At 38.2% G+C, this 22,104-nt stretch overlaps 1 protein-coding gene and 1 non-coding gene across 2 annotated transcripts in view; both read left to right on the top strand.

The window, feature by feature from the left end:
• DMD (dystrophin) overlaps window positions 1-22,104 on the top strand; it is a 2,251,240-nt gene that overhangs the window by 492,725 nt on the left and 1,736,411 nt on the right. Inside the window, exons 3-4 of the mRNA XM_032756167.2 lie at window positions 13,298-13,390; window positions 18,265-18,342. Of these exons, the coding sequence (XP_032612058.2) occupies window positions 13,298-13,390; window positions 18,265-18,342 (171 nt within the window). The remainder of the gene's footprint in view (window positions 1-13,297; window positions 13,391-18,264; window positions 18,343-22,104) is intronic.
• On the top strand, window positions 15,108-15,206 carry LOC116812387 (small nucleolar RNA U13). The gene has a single exon (XR_004370686.1). It is a non-coding gene; the product is annotated as a small nucleolar RNA U13 (small nucleolar RNA).

The following is a 22,104-nucleotide window of genomic DNA, read 5'->3' as shown; positions in this document are numbered from 1 at the left end:
TTTTTTTTTTTTTTTTTTTTTTTTTATTTCAGATGATGTCTCACTCTGCCACCCAGGCTGGAGTGCAGTGGTGCAATCTTGGCTCACTGCAACCTCTGCCTCCCAGATTCTCTCCCACCTTAGCCTCCCAAGTAGCTGGGACTTTAAGCGCGTGCCACCATGCCCAGCTAATTTTTGTATTTTTAGTAAAGGTGGAGTTTTGCCACATTGGCCAGGCTGGTCTCAAACTCCTGGCCTCAAGTGATCTGCCCTCCTCGGCCTCCCAAAGGACTGGGGTTACAGGCATGAGCCACCGCGCCTGGCTTATATGTTTCTTTTTTGAAGAATCACTGTTATTTGCATGCTTTGAAACAAAGTGCTTCATCTTGCCAACCTTGTACCCTACTGCTTCTGTCAGAAAAGCAACCATTGATAGATTGTAATTAGCCTTCATTTCCATCACTGGCTATCTCAAATACAAATCATGTATCTATGTGAATCAATAGAAAAACTGGATTTAGGCCTGGTGCGGTGGCTCATGCCTGCAAATCTCAGCACTTTGAGAGGCTGAGGCGGGCAGATCACGAGGTCAGGAGGTCGAGACCAGCCTGGCTAACAAGGTGAAACCCTGTCTCTACTAAAAATATAAAAAATTAGCCAAGCGTGGTGGCTCGCGCCTGTAATCCCAGCTACTTGGGAGGCGGAGGCAGGAGAATCTCTTGAACCTGGGAGGCGGAGGTTGCAGTGACTCAAGATCATGCCACTGTACTCCAGTCACGGTGACAGTCTCAACAACAGCAAAAAAAACTGGGTTTAACTTTCAGAATGTTTAATTTTATAGGGGATATTTAAAGGTGGTATAAGATAATTAGTACAATCATGGATTGTAATCATTCCACAAATTTTGAAATAACTATGAATTACATTAATACATAAAAATATAAAAAAGCATTTACCATAATTTTACTAATTTCCTTTAGAATACCTGGTAAAATGAATGAGTACTGACCTATCTAACTTAAAGATAAAACAATTGAGACCTACCTTTAGAACTTAGTTTTTATTACCAAACATGTTAAGGATAGACCTGATCAGACAATGAATCATGCTGACTTTTGGTTAAGCATACTTCTGGGTTCATAACATCTCACTTACAGATAACTTGATTTCCATTAACGATGGTGTGGTTTCCTATTTAAAGTTAGAATGCACATCTGTTTGAATCATTTCTAGTGTACTTAATAGGGTAACATACATATTGGGTTCTAGTTAAGATGCTTTATAAAGTAAAAATAACATTTTGTATCTGGAGAGATTATAAAAACTATTGTATTTTGTAACTTTGCTCTTGAACACTTGCTAGCTGTGAGGAATAACTTGGCTTTTTCTTGATTATGTTCGTAACCGATCTTAGTGCTTTTTTTTGCTATAGAGAAGTCTCTACAAGTATTTTATGCTAAGGAATAATGAACAAATACATATTGATTTTATCTGTTAAGGTCCGCAGAACATTCCAGTATTTTGATATCACTATTAAAGAAGATGACGGTGTTCCAGTGATACATACGATTCCTTACAATGACATCACCAGAGATAGAAATATGAGGCACGGGAAGGAACACGCAGGCCTTCATTTATTTTCTGATGTGGACATCCCTGGCATTGATTTCCTTGGCTCAAAGGAAATTTGTTCCCATGTCTAGGGTGGTGAATGTCTTTGGCCCCACTCTCCACTTTTGTCTTCCTCCGGAGGCTGATGTCTGTGGACTACATCAACAGGCTCCTTTGCCCTCTGGCTTCCAGCTGGATTTGGCCAATGAGAGCCTTGGTAAGAGAGGGAGAGAGGAAAGGAATTCCATCACCCAATATCAAAGCTCCTGTCAGATGATCTCCTCAATTCTCTCTTTATGTAGTAACTAGAAACCACTCTCCTCCTTTTCTTTCTTATGAGTCTAAGAGTAGTAATAACACTTTTCTGTTACTAGTTCCAGTGGTTTCATTATACCTTCCCTCATTTTTATAAACAGTCGCTTATTAAACTCTTCTCAGATTACCAAAGTCCTGCTATGGCCATATAAATTTCAAAGGAGAGTGTCATTCTCCACCTCCAGGTGATAACATTTAACAGGAGGGAATGTAATTTATTTAATGTTTTTATTGAGCATTTTCTATGCTAGGTACCATACTAGACATCTTACATTTATTAACCCTTTTAATTCTCATATTTTGAGGTTGGTCCCTTCTGTTACTTTGAGACCAACATTACAAGGAATGTTACAGAAGATACGGATTATTTGGCTTAGAAAGTTTGGAATAAATGTGTGATAGCTAACACAGAATATATCTTACAAAGTGCCATACTAAGTTCACTTAAATCTTTGCAATATCACCACAACATAGGTAATGATACATTCTCTCTCCATAGATGAAAAGAGTAAGGCATAGGAGAAGTTACTTGCCCAAGATCACACTGCAGAGCTGAGAGTTGAACCCAAGGCATTTTGGGTGTACAGTCAACATTCTTATTCATGGCATCCTCCCCCGTGTTTTCCAAAGCATATTTGATCAGTGTGACTTTTTTCTAAATTCCCTCTGCATAAATCTAACGTATTTCAGTCATTAGTATTCTAATTTGAAACACAAAACCAGCATTTTTTGATTTTCAGGCGATTCCTTTCAAGAGAAAACTAACCTATGATGCCACAAGTTGTCATAGTGGCCATTCTTGAGGGGGCTTCCACATAGGGGGTGTTAGGAAGCTACTAGGGTGTTGATCATATTCTATTTCTTAAATCTCGATGCTGGTAATATATGTTCGGTTTGTGACAATTCATTGAGCTATACACTTAAGACGTGTACTTTCCTCTATGTATATTATTCTGCAACAGAATACTGCTTTATTATACAATACTTTTTCCAACCCATATTTCAGAAAACAACAACAAAAAAATCAGCTCTGAAAGCTTCCTATTTACATGTCAATGGGTTGCCTTATTTTTCTGGGAGCTGGTCAGCAGCTTTCTTCAGTAAGTTTTGAATCCCCAGTTTTGCAATTCTTTGTGGTATTTGCGATATTTTTTGGTGTTTCCAGTGTCTAGGGATTTGTAATTACAGAAGTATCTTGACTTTCTTAGCGACAGATATGTCCATGGCTTGACCTTTTTGTAATCAGAAGGTCATGCTAAATTATCCCTGTGTTCTTTACTTTCTACTGAAACGTATTGATCCCTTTGGATTTTCAGGTTAAAAGACCAATACAACTCTGAAGAATCAGAAACCAAACACCTTCACAAATGCATTTCTCTTCCTTTCTCAAATTTTTTTACTTTGATTTGTTTCCCTTTGTTTATGCCACTTGTCAACCTACCTGTGTTTCTTTTTGAACACTGTGCTTCCGTATTTCTTTATTTCATACTAACGAGAATGTGGAAGGATTATTGTCTCGTTTTTAGGTCCTTTCATCTTGTGGCTTGGGTTAACAAAGACAATGTATAAGTGGATACATTAAACTGAGTAATATCAGACATCCACTAAGTTCACTTGATAAAGGAAATCTTAGTCATAAAATGAACTGAAGACAGAGCTACAGGGTCTCCTGGCCCAAGGAGGAATTCATGTTTTGTGTGCTTCAGAAAATAGTTCTGATACACTTGAAAAGGAAGCCAGTAAAGGTTGAATTTTAAAGAAAAAATATTGTTCTTAGGATATAAAATGCCACCTGCAACAAAGACATGGTACATGTTGAAGATGAAAGGGGAGAACAACAAAAGAATACTTAAAAATAGTCAAAAGAACAAGAAACGGGAGGAAAAAGCAAGTTTCTAAGTGCATCCTCTGTACCATCTGAATTCAGTTTTAGCAATTGTATAGGGAATAATGCCTTCCCCTATTGACTTGTACTCCCACAGGGATGCCAAACTAATAGAAAACATTTTACATGTACTCTCCACTTTCTAATAGATATAATATTTTTATATTATCAAAAAGACTTTAACGTGTGTGTGTGTGTGTGTGTGTGTGTGTGTGTGTGTGTGTGAGAGAGAGAGAGAGAGAGATCTTCGTCACGAAGGCTGTAGTGCAGTGGCATGATCTCGGCTCACTGCAATCTCCACCTTCCTGGTTCTAGCGATTCTCCTGCCTCAGCCTCTCGAGTAGTTGGGATCACAGGCGTGCGCCACCACGCCCAGCTAATTCTTGTATTTTTAGTAGAAATATGGTTTCACCACGTTGGCCAGGCTGGTCTCGAACTCCTGACCTCAAGTGATCCACCCGCCTCAGCGTCCCATAGTGCTAGGAATACAGGTGTGAGCCACTGCACCTGACCGAGTTAAACATTTTTACACCTAGAATTTGGTCAAAGAAAGAGATGCAGACAAATAGTGATAAAATGAAACGTAAAAATCATTCTATATTTATTTAGTGCATACTATTTGCCAAATCTGTATAACATTCCTATATGTTGCAGTTGAACCTCACGGGAGTGCTCTGGAGTAATAATTTGATCCCCATTCTAATAGTGAATAAATTGTGCCTCAGAAAGGCTAAGTCACTTGCCCAAGATAACACAGCTAGAGAATGAGTGAGAGACCTGAGTTCAGAAGTTAGCTATTTCTGCTTTTGAAACTTGGGTTACTTTTGCTATAGTGTGTGTAATTCTATAGAGTAAGTTGCAGCCAGGAAAATTAGAACCATCCAAGAGAAATAGTATGTTTGATTTTACCTGGGGTATTCATACTACAGGGAGAATAAAGCTGAGCACTAAAAGGTTTGTAAAGTTACAGGCTAAATGTAGCCCATTTCACTAAAAAAACCGCTTCAGGCCGTGGGAATGGAGGTGGGGGGGGATTTTTACTCAAAAGTGCTTAAAATTACTTTTACATAAGTCCAGGTGCAATAGCTCATGCCTATAATCCCAGCACTTTGGGAGGCTGAGGCAGGCTGATCACAAGGTCAAGAGATGGAGACAAGCCTGGCCAACATAGTGAAACCCCATCTCTACTAAAAATACAAAACTGAGCTGGGTGTGATGACACATGCCTGTAGCCCCAGCTACTTGGGAGGCTGAGGCAGGAGAATCACTTGAGCCTGGGAGGCGGAGGTTGCAGTGAGCCAAGATTGCGCCACTGCACTCCAGCCTGGCAACAGAGTGAGACTCCGTCTCAAAAAATAAATAGTTTTATGTTAAAACAAGCATATATTAAGAGGAGAAGGCAAAATCTCTAGGAATTTTTAGCATGAAATATATGCTTTCAAAGAAATTTTGAACCTATAGGCACTGTGTAATTTATACTGCCAGACTCCAGGGTAAATTCCTTCAATTTCATTTCCTGGAAGGATGCTCTGGTAGAACACTCTGAGAAGCACTCTATTAGAGAATATGGTGAATACGACTAATAGAAATTGGATTTCAATTGTGATACTTTAATATATCATTGACTCTGTGAGTTTCGAAAAGGATATGATAGCAGGAACTGTTTCTCTATCATCTCACTGCTTTCTTTCTCTAGGTGCGCCAGCTAGGTGCACATGGAAGCCCCTGCCTGACCTATAATCCTTTACTCCCTCTCCATTTTGCTTAACTCCAGTTTTAAAAGAATTATAAAAGACCTTGGTCTATGTATTTAAGTTTGGCCAACAAAGATTCTGTCTGCGTTTTTGACCTTTGGCTAGACTTTGTCTCCAAACCCAAACATAGTCCTTGTGTCTTGGATGCTATATGATCCTGATGGCCTTGGGGTTCATGTTTTATTCTGTACTCCAAGACTTTCCTCGCCTTTCCCAGTCTCTGCTCCTCTTTTTGAATAAACAGCATTTTATCACGCACGTACTTCTTGGTCTGACAGACTTCATCTTTCTACCCTGGATTTTTTTTTTTTTTTTTTTTTTTTTATAAAAACAAGTATCTCTGTCAGTTAACTGTATTTTCTTCAACAATGGACACATTGCAGTGCATAAGATTATTTTTCGATGAGTTTAAAAGTTATGCTTTGCTCAGATAAGTCTGTAAAATTTTGCTCCTGGCCAAAGGAGGAAAAAAACCACATCATTATAATGGTATTGTATACCTTCATTCAATTTGAAAAACAAATTATTACACTCAAAATGCCAAATTATTTCAGGTTAGATATGAAGTTCTTCACACCACTATTAGAAAGTGTAAATTTATTTTCTTACTACTAGAGAGCTTTCCTTGAAGTTTCATTAAAATGGCACTGTTTTAAGATTTACGTGTATGTTATGTGTAGTAAAGTTGCTTTTTTAGATTAAATCTTCTATGGATACATAGTATATTTAGGGGGTAAATAGATATATTGATACAGGCATGCAAACTATAATCATATCAGGGTAAATGAAGTATCTGTCACCTCAAGAATGTATCCTTTCTTCGTGCCACAAACATTCCACTTCAGACTCTTAAACGTACAGTAAATTGTTGACTGTAATCAGCCTGTTGTTTTGCCAAATAGATCTTACTCATTCTAACTAGATTTTTTTACCCACTAAACTTTCCCACTCCTCCTGCCCCCAGCTACCCATACTAGACTCTGGTAAACATCATTCTACTCTCCATCTCCATGAGTTCAATTGCTTTAATTTGTATTTACTGTATATGAGTGAACCCATGGAAAGTTTGTTTTCGTGCCTGGCTTATTTCACTTAATACAATGTATTCCAGTTCCATCCATGTTGTTGCAAATGACAGCGTCTCATTTTTTTTTTTATTTATGACTGAGCAGTACTCAGCTATGTATATGTACCACATTTTCCTTATCCATTCATTTGTTAATGGATACTTGGGTTGCTTCCAAATCTTGGCTATTGTGAATAGTGTTGCAATAAACAAGAGGGTGCAGATATTTCTTTGACAAACTGATTTCCTTTCTTTTGGGTATATACCCAGCAGTAGGATTGCTGGATTATATGATAGTGCTGTTTTTAGTTTTTTGAAGAACCTCAAACAGTTTTTCCCAGTGGTTCTACTAGTTTACATCCCCACCAACGATGTACCAAGGTTCCCTTTACCACACAACCGCATCAGCATTGATGTTGCCTGTCTGTTGGATATAAGCCATTTTAACTGGGGTGAGATGATACCTCATTGTAGTTTTGATTTACATTTCTCTGATCAGTAATAGTGACAACCTTTTTATATTCCTCTTTGACATTTGTGTCATCTCTTGAGAAATCTCTTCAAATTTTTGCCCATCTTTCAATCAGATTATTATTATTTTTTTATGGAGTTGTTTGAGCCCCTTGTAGATTTTGGTTATTCCTTGTCAGCTGCGTAGTTGGCCAGTATTCTCTCCCACTCTGTGTGTTGTGTCTTCACTTTGTTGATTATATTCCTTGCTGTGTAGAAGCTTTTTAACTTGATGTCCCAGTTGTGCATGTTTGCTTTGATTGCTTGTGCTTGTTAGGGTATTGCTCAAGAAATACTTGACTAGACCAGTGTCTTGGAGATTTTCTCCCAATGATTTCTTGTAGTAATTTCATAGTTTGAAGCCTTAGATTTAAGTCTTTGTTCCACTTAGATTTGATATTTTTGTATATGGCAAGAGATAAGGGTCTAGTTTCATTCTTTTGCATATCCATATCCAGTTCTCTCAGCACCATTTATTGAAAAGATTGTCTTTTCTTCAGTGTGTGTTCTTGGCACCTTTGTTAAAAATAAGTTTACTTTAGGTCTGTGGAGTTGTTTCTGGGCTCTATTCTGTTCCATTGGTCTATGTGTCTGTTTTTATGCCATTAGCATGCATTTTTGGTTAGTATAGCACTGTAGTATAACTTGAAGTCAGGTAATGGGATTCCTAGTTTTGTAAACAAGGATCATTTGATTCTTCCTTTTCAATCTGGATGGCCTTTCTTTCTTTGATCTAGCTAGGACTTCTAGTAATATGTTAAACAACAGTGGTGAAAGTGGGCATCCTTGTTACAGATCTTAGCGAAAAGTCTTGTGGTTTTCCCCCATTCAGTATGAAATTAGCTGTGGGTTTCTCATATGTGGCTTTTACTGTGTTAACTGGGTATAGAAGCAGCATACATTTTGAGGGTTTTTATCATGAAAGGATGTTGAATTTTTACCAAATGCTTTTTCAGCATCTATTGAAATCATATGGTTTTTGTCCTTTATTCTGTTGATACGATCTATCACATTGATTTTTTGCATATGGTGACCCAACCTGGCATCCCTGGGATAAATACCACTTGGTTATGATGAATGACCTTTTTAATGTTGTATTGAATTTGGTTTGCTAGTATTTTGTCGAGGATTTTTTGTATCAGTATTGGTCAGATAATAGCCTGTGGTTTTGTTTTCTGGATGTCTGTCTGGTTTTCGTGTCAGGCTAGTACTGGCCTCATAGAATGAGGTTAGAAGTACTTCCTCCTCCTCTTTTTCACAATAGTTTATTAGGTGTTTAAATGTTTGGTAACATTCAGCAGTGAAGCCATCAGGTCTCGGGCTTTACTGGGAGACTTTTTACATCTTTGATCTCATTACTTCTTATTGGTCTGTTCAGGTTTTGCATTTCTTCATGACTCAATCTAATTTTGAGTTTGGTTTGCTATTCTAGTTCTTTAAGATGTATTGTTTATCTTTTTTTGATACAGGTGCTTATTGCTGTAAACTTTGTTAGTACTGATTTATCTGTATCCCATAAGTTTTGGTAGGTTGTGTTTACATTTTTGTTTCAAGAAATTTTACAACTTCCTCATTTCTTCATTGACCCACTGATCATTCAAGAGAATATAGATTAATTCCCTTGTGTTTTGTATAATTTCCAAAATTCCTCATTACTGATTTCTCACTTCATTCAACTGTGGTCAGATAAGATACTTTATATTTCAATTTTTTAAATTTAAAACTTGTTTTGTGGCCTAACATATGGCCCATCCTTGAGAATCCTCCATGTGGTGATGAGAGGAATGTACACTGTGCAGCTGTTGGTTGAAATGTTCTGTAAATATTTATTAGGTACATTTGGTCTGTAGTACACATTAAGTTCAATGTTTCCTAGTTGACTTTTTGCCTGATTATGTCCAAGGCTGAAGGTGGGGTATTGAGGTTTCCAGCTCTCTTTGGGTCTAATAATGTTGCTTTATATATCTGGGTGCTCCAGTGTTCGGTACGTATATATTTACAATTGGTATATCTTATTGCTGAAATGATTGCTTTATTATATGTTGATCTTTGTCTCTTCTTACAGTTTGTCTTGAAATATATTTTGTTTGATGTAAGAATAGCTACTCCTGTTCTTTTTTGGTTGCTATTGACATGGAATATCTTTTTACATCCCTTAATTTTAAGTCTGGCTTTGTAGGTGAAGCGTGTTTCTTGTAGGCAACAGATTGAGTCTTGGTGTTCGTTGTTGTTGTTTGGTTTTTTTCTGTCACTGTCTTTTGATTGGAGAGTTTATTTCATTTATGTTCAGTTTTATTAAGAACTTATTCCCACCATTTTGTTTTCTGGTTGTTTTGTGGTTTTCTCTTCCATCCTGTCTTCCTTTTTAGTGAAGGCGATTTTTCTCTGGTGGCATGCTTTTATTTCTTGCTTTCTATATTTTGTGAATTTTAGTATATTTTCTTATTTGAGGCTACCATGAGGTTTACAAACACTATAACCCATTATTTCTAACAGACAACACTGGTTGCATAAACAAGAAAGCAAAGAGAAAACTAATTAAAAACTCTAACTTCATCTCTTTTAATCTTTTTGTTGTTTGTTTATATCTCATTATACTGTCTATATCTTATAGTTATTTTTTGTTAAGGAACTAGAAGATTCCTTTTTTTACTTTTTATTTAAGATGTGAGTAGTTCATACACCACAATTACAGTATTATAATAGTTTGTGTTCGTCTGTACTTACTGAGTTTTGTGCCTTCAGACGGTTTTTCTGGCTGGTTAAGGTCCTCTTCTTTCCAGTTGATAAATTCTCTTTAGCATTTCATGTAGAACAGGTCTGGTGTTGATGAAATACCACAGTTTCTGTCTTGGAAGGTCTTTATCTTTCTTGTTGGAAGGATATTTTCACTGGATGTACTATCCTAGCATAAAGGGTCTTTTCCTTCAGCACTTTAAATATGGCATGACACTGTCTCAGCCTGTAAGTTTTCTGCTGAGAAGTCCGTTACTAGTTGTTTTGCAGCTTTTTGGAATGTATCTTTTCTCTTGCTGCTTTTAGGATCCTGTCTTTATCCTTGACTTTTGATGCTTGCCATCTAGGAGCCAAGGCCTGAAGTTGCATCTTTAGGAATCTATTTGGTGCTCTCTTCTACTGTGGCAGAGCTGGCACCCAAGCCACAATACAAAGTTTGTCCCATTCTCCCTTTCCTGTTTCATAAACAGAGGAATTTTTCCCCATGGCTAACACTGCCTCAGGCTCATGGTGAGTACTGCCTGGCTACCACTGATGTTCACTCAAGGCCCAAGAGCTTTCTAGTTAACTAGTAGTAAACGCTGCGAGGCCTGGGTCTCTCCCTTCTATGAAATGGGTTCTCCTCAGGCCCCAGGTGAGTCCAGATATGCCATCCAGGAGCCAAGGCCTGCAATCAGAGATCCCAGGAGCTTGCTTGATGATCTACCTGACTGTGGTTGAGCCTAGTACCCAAGCTGCAAGACAAAGTCCACTCTATTGCCTCTCCTTTCCAAAAGCACAAGGAGTATATCCCCATGGCCACCACACTTGGGAAGGTATTGGGCCACACCCAAAGACAGCATGGCTCTGAGTCTTACCCAAGACTTGGTGAATACTGCCTGGCTACTACTGCTGCTTATTCAGGACCCAGGGACCCTGTAGTCAGTGGGTGACGAATTCTACCAGGACTGGATTCTTCTCTTCAAGGTAGCAAGTTCCCTTCTGGCCCAGGGTGTATTTAAGAATGTCACTCAGGAGCTAGGGCCTGGAATGGGGGGGTCTCAGGACTCTGCCTGATACCTTATCCTGCTGTGGTTGAGCTTGTGTCCAAGTTGCAAGACAATGCCATCTTTACTGTCCCTATCTTCTCCTCAAGTGGAAGAAGCAGTCTCTCTCAAAGCTGTCAGCTGCACTGTTAGGGGTTAGAGGATTGGGTGGTACAAGCACTGGTGTCTTACTAGGTTGTGTGCTCGCCAAGTCCCCTGACTTCGAGTCCAGCACGACACCAAGACTTGCCCAGGAATTGCAGTTTTTGTAGCCTAGACTCCCTTTGAAGTTTATTTAGGACCCCAAAGTGCTTGAGCTCACAGTGGTGAGACTAGCTGGAACTCAGGTTCTAACTGCTGAGATGGGTGATACCTCCCTGGATAGGGCTGGTCTAAATGTTCCCTCTATGTGCACTTGATGACTTCTGCCCTGTGTTTCTTCCCACTGTGACAGGGCAGCACTGGGTTCCAATGCAACATTTCACAATCCTGCGCCCTCCCTCCTGCAAGCACACAGATAGTCTACATGCGACATGGCCTCTGCCAGGGGCTGGGGGAGGGGTCGTGTTGGCAATTTGTAACTGTCTTTCCTACCATCTTCAGTGCCTCTTTCCTTGATATGATATTAAAATCAAGTACTGTGATTGCTCACTTGATTTTTGGTTCTTAGGTAGGTGCTTGCTTGTGTGGATGTCTGTTCAATTTGGTGTTTCTGTAGCAGCCGTAGCGGGAAAAATGATTGCTGGAAGGTTCCATTTGACCGTCTTGTTCTGCCTCCCTCCTAGTAAAGCTATTTTTTAAAACTTCTAGCATGTTAGGGTTTTGTGTTGTGTTCTTTTTGCCGTGGAATTTTAAAATGGATCTTTTTGAGTAGAATTTCCAAAGAATAACTCATAGTTAATTTTTGTCGAAGTATATATGTGGCTGGAATTCACAAAGCTGGGCACACAGGGACTGGTTGACTGCTGCAGGGATCATTGTTCCTTGCTTGAAGTACCCAGGCATTTACAGGTCTTGTCACTGACATGGCTACCTGGTTGTAGGAATAGTCGAAATCCTTTGTTTTTAATCATGGAAGTTTAAGGGATGTCTTTTGCCTGGAAACCAGGGATTTTCTTGACTTGTGTGAAATTCAAAGTTTATATGTGATCCAAGGAGTGCATGAAAAGAGCACAGTCACCCAAAAGCTAATGTTAGACCGATCACCTGACATTTTTTGGAAAGTATTTGTTGACCCCAAGGCTTGTGAGAGTTCCCACTGTTAAATGTTCTTTAGTCCTTTTTAATGCTTTTATGTAATAGTACCTTTTAGGAATATTTTCTTTGCTGGGCTGTTAAGTTCTATAGGGTCTGGGCCTATGTTTTAGGTACTAGCATACGATTCAGTACCTAGCTCAGGTTTATTCATGCTCAATATGTCTGTGGCTGATTAAATTAGGGATTTCCAGGTAGGTGACGAAAAAGCTGGGAATTATCTCATGAGGGGATCGTAGGGTTTTAAGCAGAAAACGATTTGGTAAAGTATGGCAAAAGACAAATGTTTGAAAGATAATCGAATAGTAGGTTATAAAAGGACAAGGAAGCAACAGAAGATTGAAAGAACAAGAACCCAGAATTAGACAGATCTGAGCCACAATTTTGGCTCTACCCCATTCTAGTTTCATGACAAAGAGCCACATACTTAACCTCTAAGTATCTTATGTAAGATGAGTATGTTACTGCGAATCTCAGAAATGCCACAACGGTTATGAAATCCACTCATTTAACAGTGTCTCTCATGAGTATTTACTTCAAAAATGTTAAATATTATTTATTGACTATTATATTTCCTGAGCAAAGAACTGAGTAAAATCGATGAAAAGCTCTCACAGGCTTGTTTCAAACCTAATTAAACCCGATATTCCTAAAATTTGAGTTATCCAGTATGAGAATAGGTCACAGCATGCAAAATGTGTATGCCCAGCAAGCATGTTTTGAGTGATAAGGATGTCGAGCCACTCTGACTGGTATATTCCAAGAATTGGTTAAACTTTATGTACCCACCCAGGTAGATTGTGTGTGGTCTTTGCTTCTTTGTGTATTTACTTTTCCCTCTACCCCTGACTACCTTGATCATTCCTCTATTTTTTCTCTGCTTCATAGAATCTATATTCATTTAAGTGAATTAATTAGATCATTTAGGCTATAAATCTCTTACTCTTGCTATTCAAAATAATTCAAATAGACTTAACCTATGATCAAATTTTTTAATTTTTTTTGTCATTTGACCTTTCCTTGTTTCATCCATCATCTTTGGCAGGTTAATTATGCACACTAATTATCCTTAAATATAGCTTTAGTTTTCAAAAGGCATAATCGTGAAAATGTATCATTGGAAGTGTGCTTTGTTACACTGAGTATATTTTTTTAATTTCAGTTTGGGAAGCAGCATATTGAGAACCTCTTCAGTGACCTACAGGATGGGAGGCGCCTCCTAGACCTCCTCGAAGGCCTGACAGGGCAAAAACTGGTATGTGACTTATTTTTAAGAAAGTTAACTTTAAACTTAGTAGAATTTCAGACCAGAAACTTACAACATAGTTTTATGAGATCTAGTAAAATTACTAGGTACTAATTGAACTAGCAATACCTATTCCTTAGTAAAGCAACTTCGTATGATTTTCATTTGGCGTAGTCTACCGCCTGCAGAAAAAGTAAAAATTGCAGTAATATAATTTATATTAATAGATATTACTGAATTTTACTACTTGGTATCTAATCAGTTAACTTAATGAAGGCTTTTATACATAATGAATTGAAAAATTATGTTTGTACTTTTGTGTATTTTGAAGTTATTTTACAATGAACCTGTATGAGTTTATAAATATGGGATAGCATAATAAGGTACAGGCATTATAGTATAATACGTGATAGCATATGTGATGAGAATATCACTTCCTCTTGAACTATTATCTTGTCTAACCAGAGCATTCCTGTGAAGACACATGATTGATATACATGGTTACAGATGAGTTAAGTCATGTTGATCAAGGTCTTACACTGGGGTGGGAGAATTCAAATTGAAATCCCATGACAGAAATAATCTTCTTAGATTGCTATTCTAAAAAGTAGAGTTTAAGCCCGCAGTCTTCAGTCATAAATAACTGTTCTACCTATCAAATTCTGCTAAATCATTGCCTTCATCTCTTTGCCTTCATTACAACTCCCCAGCACATGCGGATACACGCACAGACACACACAGATTTGGTCATATTTTACAAACTGAAGCTGTCGTTCAAAGTCAGTTAGCAAAAATCCTATCTCCCCCAACCTGCCTCCTATAATGCTTAACGCTAAGCCACTCTTTTCTCAGTATATATTGTGAGATATCTCTGGGTTTTTGCCTGTATTGTTTCGCTTGCCTGTATTTCTTTCTGTACTTCTGTCTACCCCAACAGTCTCCCAGAAACCTTGATTTCTCCTCAGTAAAGCTTCCCCCAAATTACCTTTGCTAATTTTTCCCTCTCAAATTCCACAGAACGCTCATTTTTGTCTTGTTTTCAGTGTATGTATGACTGACATCCCTCCTCAATTAAATTCTGAAGTCCTATACAGAAGAGGCATACCTTATGCTTTCATTTTTTATCTTCAGCTATGTGAGATTAATACTAAAACTGATTCATTTTTCAAGAAGTCTCAACTTGTACTAATATAAGAACAACTTGATGACATATTGAAATAATAACTTTCGTCAAGGGGAAAAATTCAGATTTATTGCCTTATAGCTAAACTGTTTGATTGGAGCCAATTTGAGGTCGTCGTGTAAACTTGGTCTTAATTTCACTAGTTAGAGATACATTTGTGTATAATTCATCTCTTTTGACTATGAACAATTTACATATATATGGATACGTAATATATTTATAGAAATCAGTGTGTCTCTGTGTATTCTCGTTTCTCCTGTATTCTGAAGTCAGTCCTAGTTTCAGTTACCGAATACAGAAGTCCCAGTGTCTTCCAAATGTTCGTGAAAAATCTTTCAAAGATTATGGCTTACTCACCTTGTCCTCCTGGCCCTCTGTTATGAGGCTGTTGTCTCTTCACTTCCAGGTATCTGCATGATCACTGATCCTGTGCTGCAATCCTCTCTGGTCATTTTCCTGGCTGAGTCAACCCATCTATTACCCAAAGCAATTTTGTCAGGGTTAACAAATTTCATACATAATGTTTAAGATAATCAATTTCAGATCCTTTTGTAATTCATAAGCATGATTTGGGTGTTTATACTCAGATACCAGATATGCCTTCCTCTAAACTGATGATGTTGGCACACTACCCATCTGATATAAGGAAAAAATCACTAATTTCGGCAAAATTAAAAAACCCACATGATTTACATTTATGCATATACATACATAGATGGTAAGACAAAATGAACCTAATTAGTAATAGCATTAAAGAAAAAAATACCAAAGTATCCATGAGATTGGCCAGTATAAGGTAAGCTAGTGGTAGGGAAAAATCACGAAACATTTACACATGGCAGTGTAGATTACATAATTTCAGATACTGCTACTAACAGAATCCAGTCACCATTGTTTGTCCTAATCACAGATCTGTTAGCCCTGGTCTGAGGATTTTGCCTTTCTCATAAAGCAGAATCACCTCTAATGAATGCTCCCGATCCCAGAACTCCCATTCGCTATACCTTGTCTTGAATTCTAATAGTTTCTGTAGAGATACATCTTCTGCTCCTAATGGGAGTCATGTATGCTATTGAACAGAAATCTTAGTATTCTACTCAGAAGCATCTGCATTTGGATTATTGGCTCAGGACATCCCCAGGGTTAAAAGGAAGGTACTTGCCTTACAATCATAAAATAAGAAATACTCCCCAAGGAGACTCTAATAGGGGAAGATTTTAAGTTCCCACTTCAGGATCAGAAACTGCAGCTTTTTAAAAGAGTAGACTATGTTTGGTTCTAATACGTGTGCACATGTGTACATTTAATGTTTGAGTATGATACAAAGGAAAATTTTGCTAAATCTTACGACTGTATAATTATGTAACTGACTGAAAGGAAATATTTGGCTTTTGTCTAACTACTAGGCAGAGGACTGATTTGAGTAATTATTTTCAAAACTTTGAAGTCCTGTAATTACCATTAAACTTGTATACTGTCAATCTATATATACACAAGAAGATTGGTTATTTGCTGATTTTCTTCTGTGTAATTTTTTTTTTTTTTTTTTTGTCGGAATCTTACTCTGTCACCCAGGCTGGAGTCAGTGACATGATCTTGGCTCACTGCAACCTCTGCCTCTTGGGTTCAAGCAATTTTCCTGCCTCGGCCTCCCAAGTAGCTCGGACTACAGGCATGTTCCACCATGCCTGGCTAAGTTTTGTATTTTTAGTAGAGATGGGGTTTCACCATGTTGGCCAGGCTGGTCTTGAACTCCTGACCTCCAGTGAGCCACCTGCCTCAGCCTCCCAAAATGTCTGGCTGTTGCTTTTTTTTGTTGTTGTTAATCTAAAGTCTTTCTATGGTCTTACTCTCTTCCTCTTTTTGGTGGAAAGTGGAAAAAATAACAGAATGTAAACCAATATCATTCTGATATTCTTGGAGGAAAATCTAAGAGGTAAAAATGGAGATTCTGGTTCATAAGGTTAGCCTTAATGTTTTGTGAAATCAAAGGAATGAAATGTCAATACGGTGTTATAAAGGATATCAGGCAAGTTACCTTGGAGAGTAAGATGGCTTTAGTTTAATTTGGGTTGTTCAGCAGGCAGTGCAAATGACAAGGAGTTGTAGGGTGAGGAACTACTTGAGAAAGACTAGCAGCTTTGCTGGAAAGTATAGGAGTTAAATGCAAGACACAGAAATATAGATTATTTGTTTGGTGCATGCACAAGGTAGTTAAGAAGGAAATAAATTTGCAAGACTGGGGCTCTAAAGACACAAAAGTTTGGGTCCTGGCTCCATCAATTATTAGTTATATGGTAATCTATATATTAGATGTTTTAACCTGAGGTTCACTTCTGTGCAATAGGGATGAAACTAACTGCCTTGCAAGGCGGGGATTAAAGGTAGTGAATTGAATGTACTTGGCGCATACTACGAAGTCAATAATATTTATGTGGTACCAACTATGTGACAAGCACCAATCCAAGTGCTTTATGCATATCAACACACTGAATTCTCCCAGAAACCATATGTACAATGGTTTGAGCAATATGAACAATAAATAGTGCCCTGGACAAGGTCTGGATCCTGTGAGACAGCATGCTTCATGTTTGAGTGAGGACTTTGGCCTCAAATACAGAGAAGAAAGTATCTCAAATTCTCTTGTAAACCAGAGCAGTTGTTGTTGAGAGCACATGTTGTCATTTGTGTATGCCTCTTGCTAATATTTTTATTAAGTCCATTTTTAACAGATGAGAAAACTGGTATACAGGGGGATTAAAGTTTTTACATAGGTCACACAGCACAAAAATGGCAGAGCTGAAAATTGAACCCAGGCAGTCAGCTTTGTAGCTCTTGCCCTTAACTGGTAACTATAATCACCCAAATGTTGAGATGAGAACTTTGCAAGTGGTTTGCATTGGCAGTGGGCTTACTTCAGGAAAGTCATTGCTGACGGGTATGCAGGAAGGATGAAAAAAATGGGGAGTGAATAGAGCAGGGAATGAGGTTATATTTCTCTGGGCAGTAGCTAATAAGGGCTTTTGTAGTAAGGTAAGAGAAACGAAAATAAGAGTAAATACAATAGGTATCATAATGGTAGAATTTCTAAAACTCTACAACTTAATAAATGATTTAATTTGTATATTGCAATGAACTATGCAGATGTTGGTTGAAAAATTACACGATAAGCTACAACTTTTGGGATTGAGAATAAAATTAGGGAACCAAAGATGATTGAGGTTTAGAGCTTCAGTGACAAGGACAATTAAGGTAATCTTCACAGAAAAGGTTTCCTTTAACCCTATTTGGCATTATATAATTTTGCTAGAGTCAAATCTCCTTTAAATATTTCTAAAAAGTTTGGGCATTAACTTGTTTTTCTATCTGACTAGAAAATGTTTTTATGCATGCGGATGTTTCTCTCATGGGTGGTCATGTGGTAATCCCCAACTGAGCTATAGAATGAAGGAACAATCATACCAAAATAGGCTTTGTAAAGAAAAAGTGTTGCCATTCTTACAGAGTGGTTGGTTTATGCTAAAAATGTTTCAGGCCAAGGGCAATTAGCCCAAAGTATTTAGATTCATTATATTAATGCCTCACAGGCTCTGTTCATTTAGAATTTTCAAGCTTAATAGTGAAATTATAAATGGTTTCATTTCTAGTAGATTGTCGGTCTCTCTGCTGGTCAGTGAACACTCTTTTGTTTTGTTCTCAGCCCAAAGAAAGAGGATCCACAAGAGTTCATGCCCTGAACAATGTCAACAAGGCACTGCGGGTTTTGCAGAACAATAATGTAAGTAGTACCCTGGACAAGGTCTGGATGCTGTGAGACAGCATGCTTCATGTTTGAGTGAGGGCTTTGGCCCCAAATGCAGAGAAAGTATCTCAAATTCTCTTGTAAATCCGACCGGTTCTTACTGAGAGCACATGTTGTAATTCGTGTGTGTCTGATTGTGGCTAATACAATTCAGGAAGCAAATGCATGCTGCCACAGAGGGAAGGGGAAGACATAGTCCTGACCTGATAGGCTGCTCACTGTTTCCAGATTTTACTTCATGCAGCTGTGTTCGGTGGACAAAGTCCTGCAGTGAACTCGGTTTCTTTTTTTTCTTGGCTTTTTTTTTCCTTTTTCTTTTCTCTTTTTTCTTTTTCCTTTTTCTTTTTGAGATGGAGTCTCACTCTTGTGTCCCAGGCTGGAGTGCAGTGGCGTGATCTCAGCTCACTGCAACCTCTACCTTCCGGGCTTAAGCTATTCTCCTGTCTCAGCCTCCCGAGTAGCTGGGATTACAGGCACATGCCACCATGGCCAGCTAATTTTTGTATTTTTAGTAGAGGCAGGGTTTCACCGTGTTGGCCAAGGCTGGTCTCAAACTCCTGACCTCAGGTGATCCACCTGCCTCAGCCTCCCAAAGTGCCGGGATTACAGGCATGAGCCACTGTGTCCGGTGAACTGTTTCTTTATGACAGTGTTTTGTGTGACAAATGGATTTTACTATACCAGATATTTATGTACTAAATGTGTTCAAACCTGATAATGATGTTTGTTTAAATCAAGCCAACACTTATTAAACGCTGTCTCCAAGCATATAAATTAGACAGAAACATCACTATTTTTACTTGGGATATGAATGGCAGATTTATTTCTTGTTTTGGTTTAGATTTAACTGGATTAAAATACGTGTGTTGTATTAGAAGAAGTAAACAATCACAGCTAAACCAAGCAGGCAAGTCAGAGGAGTTCTAATCTCCTCTGAAACACTTGGTGGCTCTTCCCGTGTCATGGTATTGGAGGCAGTCCTTTTTTCTCATTAACATCCTAAAATCTGTCTAATCGACCAATACATTCACCAGGCACTTAGTACCTCCCTAATTACATTACCCCTCTCTTTCAAAGATAAACTCAAGTACACTGAGTATGTTTATCACTTACTCTTAAAACAACCATAAGCAGGGATAGATTAATAATAACATGTACTCCCTCAAATGTTGCTCAGCTTATCTGGCAGGGAGATGACATTACATAAGATATGGAGATGGAAACTGTGCAGCAATTAATTGGCCGATTTTATGAATTCAGGGTCATTGTCACCTTCAACCTATGAAAGTTATTTTACAGAGATGTTTGTCTTATGAAGAAATTAACTGTAGATTTTTCACTTTGCAGCCAGAATAATCTATGAACTGATTTTCTTGTTATTAGTCCGATAGACTCTTTGGAAATATCAGTGTCATCGACATTATGAAAATTGTTAAAAATATTAAAGTTACACAAAGAAAAATGTCTTTGAAATATCAAAATACCATATTCTGTTTCAAAATGTAACAGTGAAGAAAAGAGCAGAACAAAGAATTATTAGATTTAATTTATTTGATGTAGCTGGACTGTCCCTACCAAGAAAATGTCATTTAAAAAAACAAACTTTCGGATATTCTATAAAAGTCAATCCTGGATAAAGAAAATGTGGTACAGGCCGGGTGCTGTGCTCACGCCTGTAATCCCAGCACTGTGGGAGGCTGAGGCTGGCGGATCACCAGAGGTCGGGAGTTCGAGACCAGCCTGGCCACCATGGTGAAACCCTGTCTCTACTAAAAATACAAAAATTAGCTGAGTATGCTGGTGTGTGCCTGTAATCCCAGCTACTCTGGAGGCTGAGGTAGGAGAATTGCTTGAAACCAGAGGCTGAGGTTGCAGTGAGTGGAGATTGTGCCCCTGCACTCCAGCCTGGGAGGTAGAGCGAGAATCCATCTCCAAAAAAAAAAAAAAAAAAAAAAATGCGGTACATATACAGCATGGAATACAATACTATGCAGCCACAGAAAAGAATTAGATCATGTCCTTTGCAGCAACATGGATGAAGCTGGAGGTCATGACCCTAAGTAAACTAACACAGAAACAGAAAACCAAATAACACATATTCTCTATAAGTGGGAGCTAAACACTGAATGCACACGAACACAAGGGAACAAAGAGCCAGCAGCAGGTAGTGCTGGGGAACTTTGAGACTCCTATGTGATAAATCATGAAAGGGTGTATGGGGGGTGTTACTTGCAAGTATGTTTTGGGAGGTTGTTTGGGCACACGTGCTCGGGTTGTACCTGCTAGTACACATACCACATCCCATTGGCATCTAAAATCTCCACCCAGGGTTGTGTGGGTTTTTTTTTTTTTTTACACTATTATAATGAGGAAAAGAACAGGGCAAGTTTTTGGAGGAGTGTGTGCATGCTTGTCAGTGGGGAAAATCCCTAGCATGGTTATCTCTGGCGAGGGCCTGGTAAGTCCCCTTTGGGGCTAGAGGAGCCCAACCACAAGGCCAGACATAATCAGTGTGGCCAGTGTACTCATTGTTCGTTTTGCTGACTGTCAACAGGCCAGTAGTGACTCAGTGAAACAGCATCTCCAGGACTTCTTTTCTCAATGGGGCTCCTTTGCCTGCTCATTTCTGGCTATCTGCCTACCCCAAGAGAAACAGAAAAATCCTGGCAGTAAAACAGATAATTATAGAAGGAAATTTATATGACTTTGGGATAGGCAAATATTTATGATATGTGAATCCAAAGCATGTTTCAAAAAGAGAACAGTTAACTTGGACTTGATCAAAATTGAGTTATTGCTATATTCTGGACATGAGCCCTTTGTTTTGAGTTGCAAATGTATTTTCCTTCTCTGTGGATTACCTTTTTACTCACTTAAGTGGTAAATGTTAATAAAAACAAGTTCTCCACTTGGATATTGTTTATTCTTTAAAACTTTATATTTTTATGACCTGTTGAAGAAATACTGGCCTACCCAAAACCATTATAGTATTATATTAGGTTATTATCTATAGAACCAGTATTGTTTTACCATTTGATTTTGGATCTATGTTTTACCTGAAACTGATTATTGCATATGGTATGAGGAATAGGTTAAGACTCAGTTTTTATTTTATTTGAAATCTAATCCACCCACCATTTATTAAAAATAATGCTTCCTCATTGCTTCACAGTACTAAGTGTGTCATAAAAATTTGTCAGTACATATGTGGGTCTATTTTTTTCAGGTTTTGGTCTCGGATCATTCTTTTATTTTATTATACTTTAAGTTTTAGGGTACATGTGCACAATGTGCAGGTTTGTTACATACGTATACATGTGCCATGTTGGCGTGCTGCACCTATTAACTTGTCATTTAGCATTAGGTATATCTCCTAATGCTATCCCTCCCTCCTCCCCCCACCCCACAACAGTCACCGGAGTGTGATGTTCCCCTTCCTGTGTCCATGAGTTCTCATTGTTCTGTTCCCACCTATGAGTGAGAACATGCAGTGTTTGGTTTTTTGTCCTTGTGATAGTTTGCTGAGAATGATGGTTTCCAGTTTCATCCATATCCCTACAAAGGACATGAACGCATCCTTTTTTATGGCTGCATAGTATTCCATGGTGTATATGTGCCACATTTTCTTAATCCAGTCTATCGTTGTTGGACATTTGGGTTGGTTCCAAGTCTTTGCTATTGTGAATAATGCCTCAATAAACATACATGTGCATGTGTCCTTATAGCAGCATGATTTAT

The sequence above is a fragment of the Hylobates moloch genome, unplaced genomic scaffold (assembly GCF_009828535.3).
Source record: "Hylobates moloch isolate HMO894 unplaced genomic scaffold, HMol_V3 SCAFFOLD_7, whole genome shotgun sequence".
NCBI classification, from domain to species: Eukaryota; Metazoa; Chordata; class Mammalia; order Primates; family Hylobatidae; genus Hylobates; species Hylobates moloch.
The sequence above is the reverse complement of the archived record's forward strand: the minus strand, read 5'-3'. Positions and strand labels throughout refer to the sequence as shown.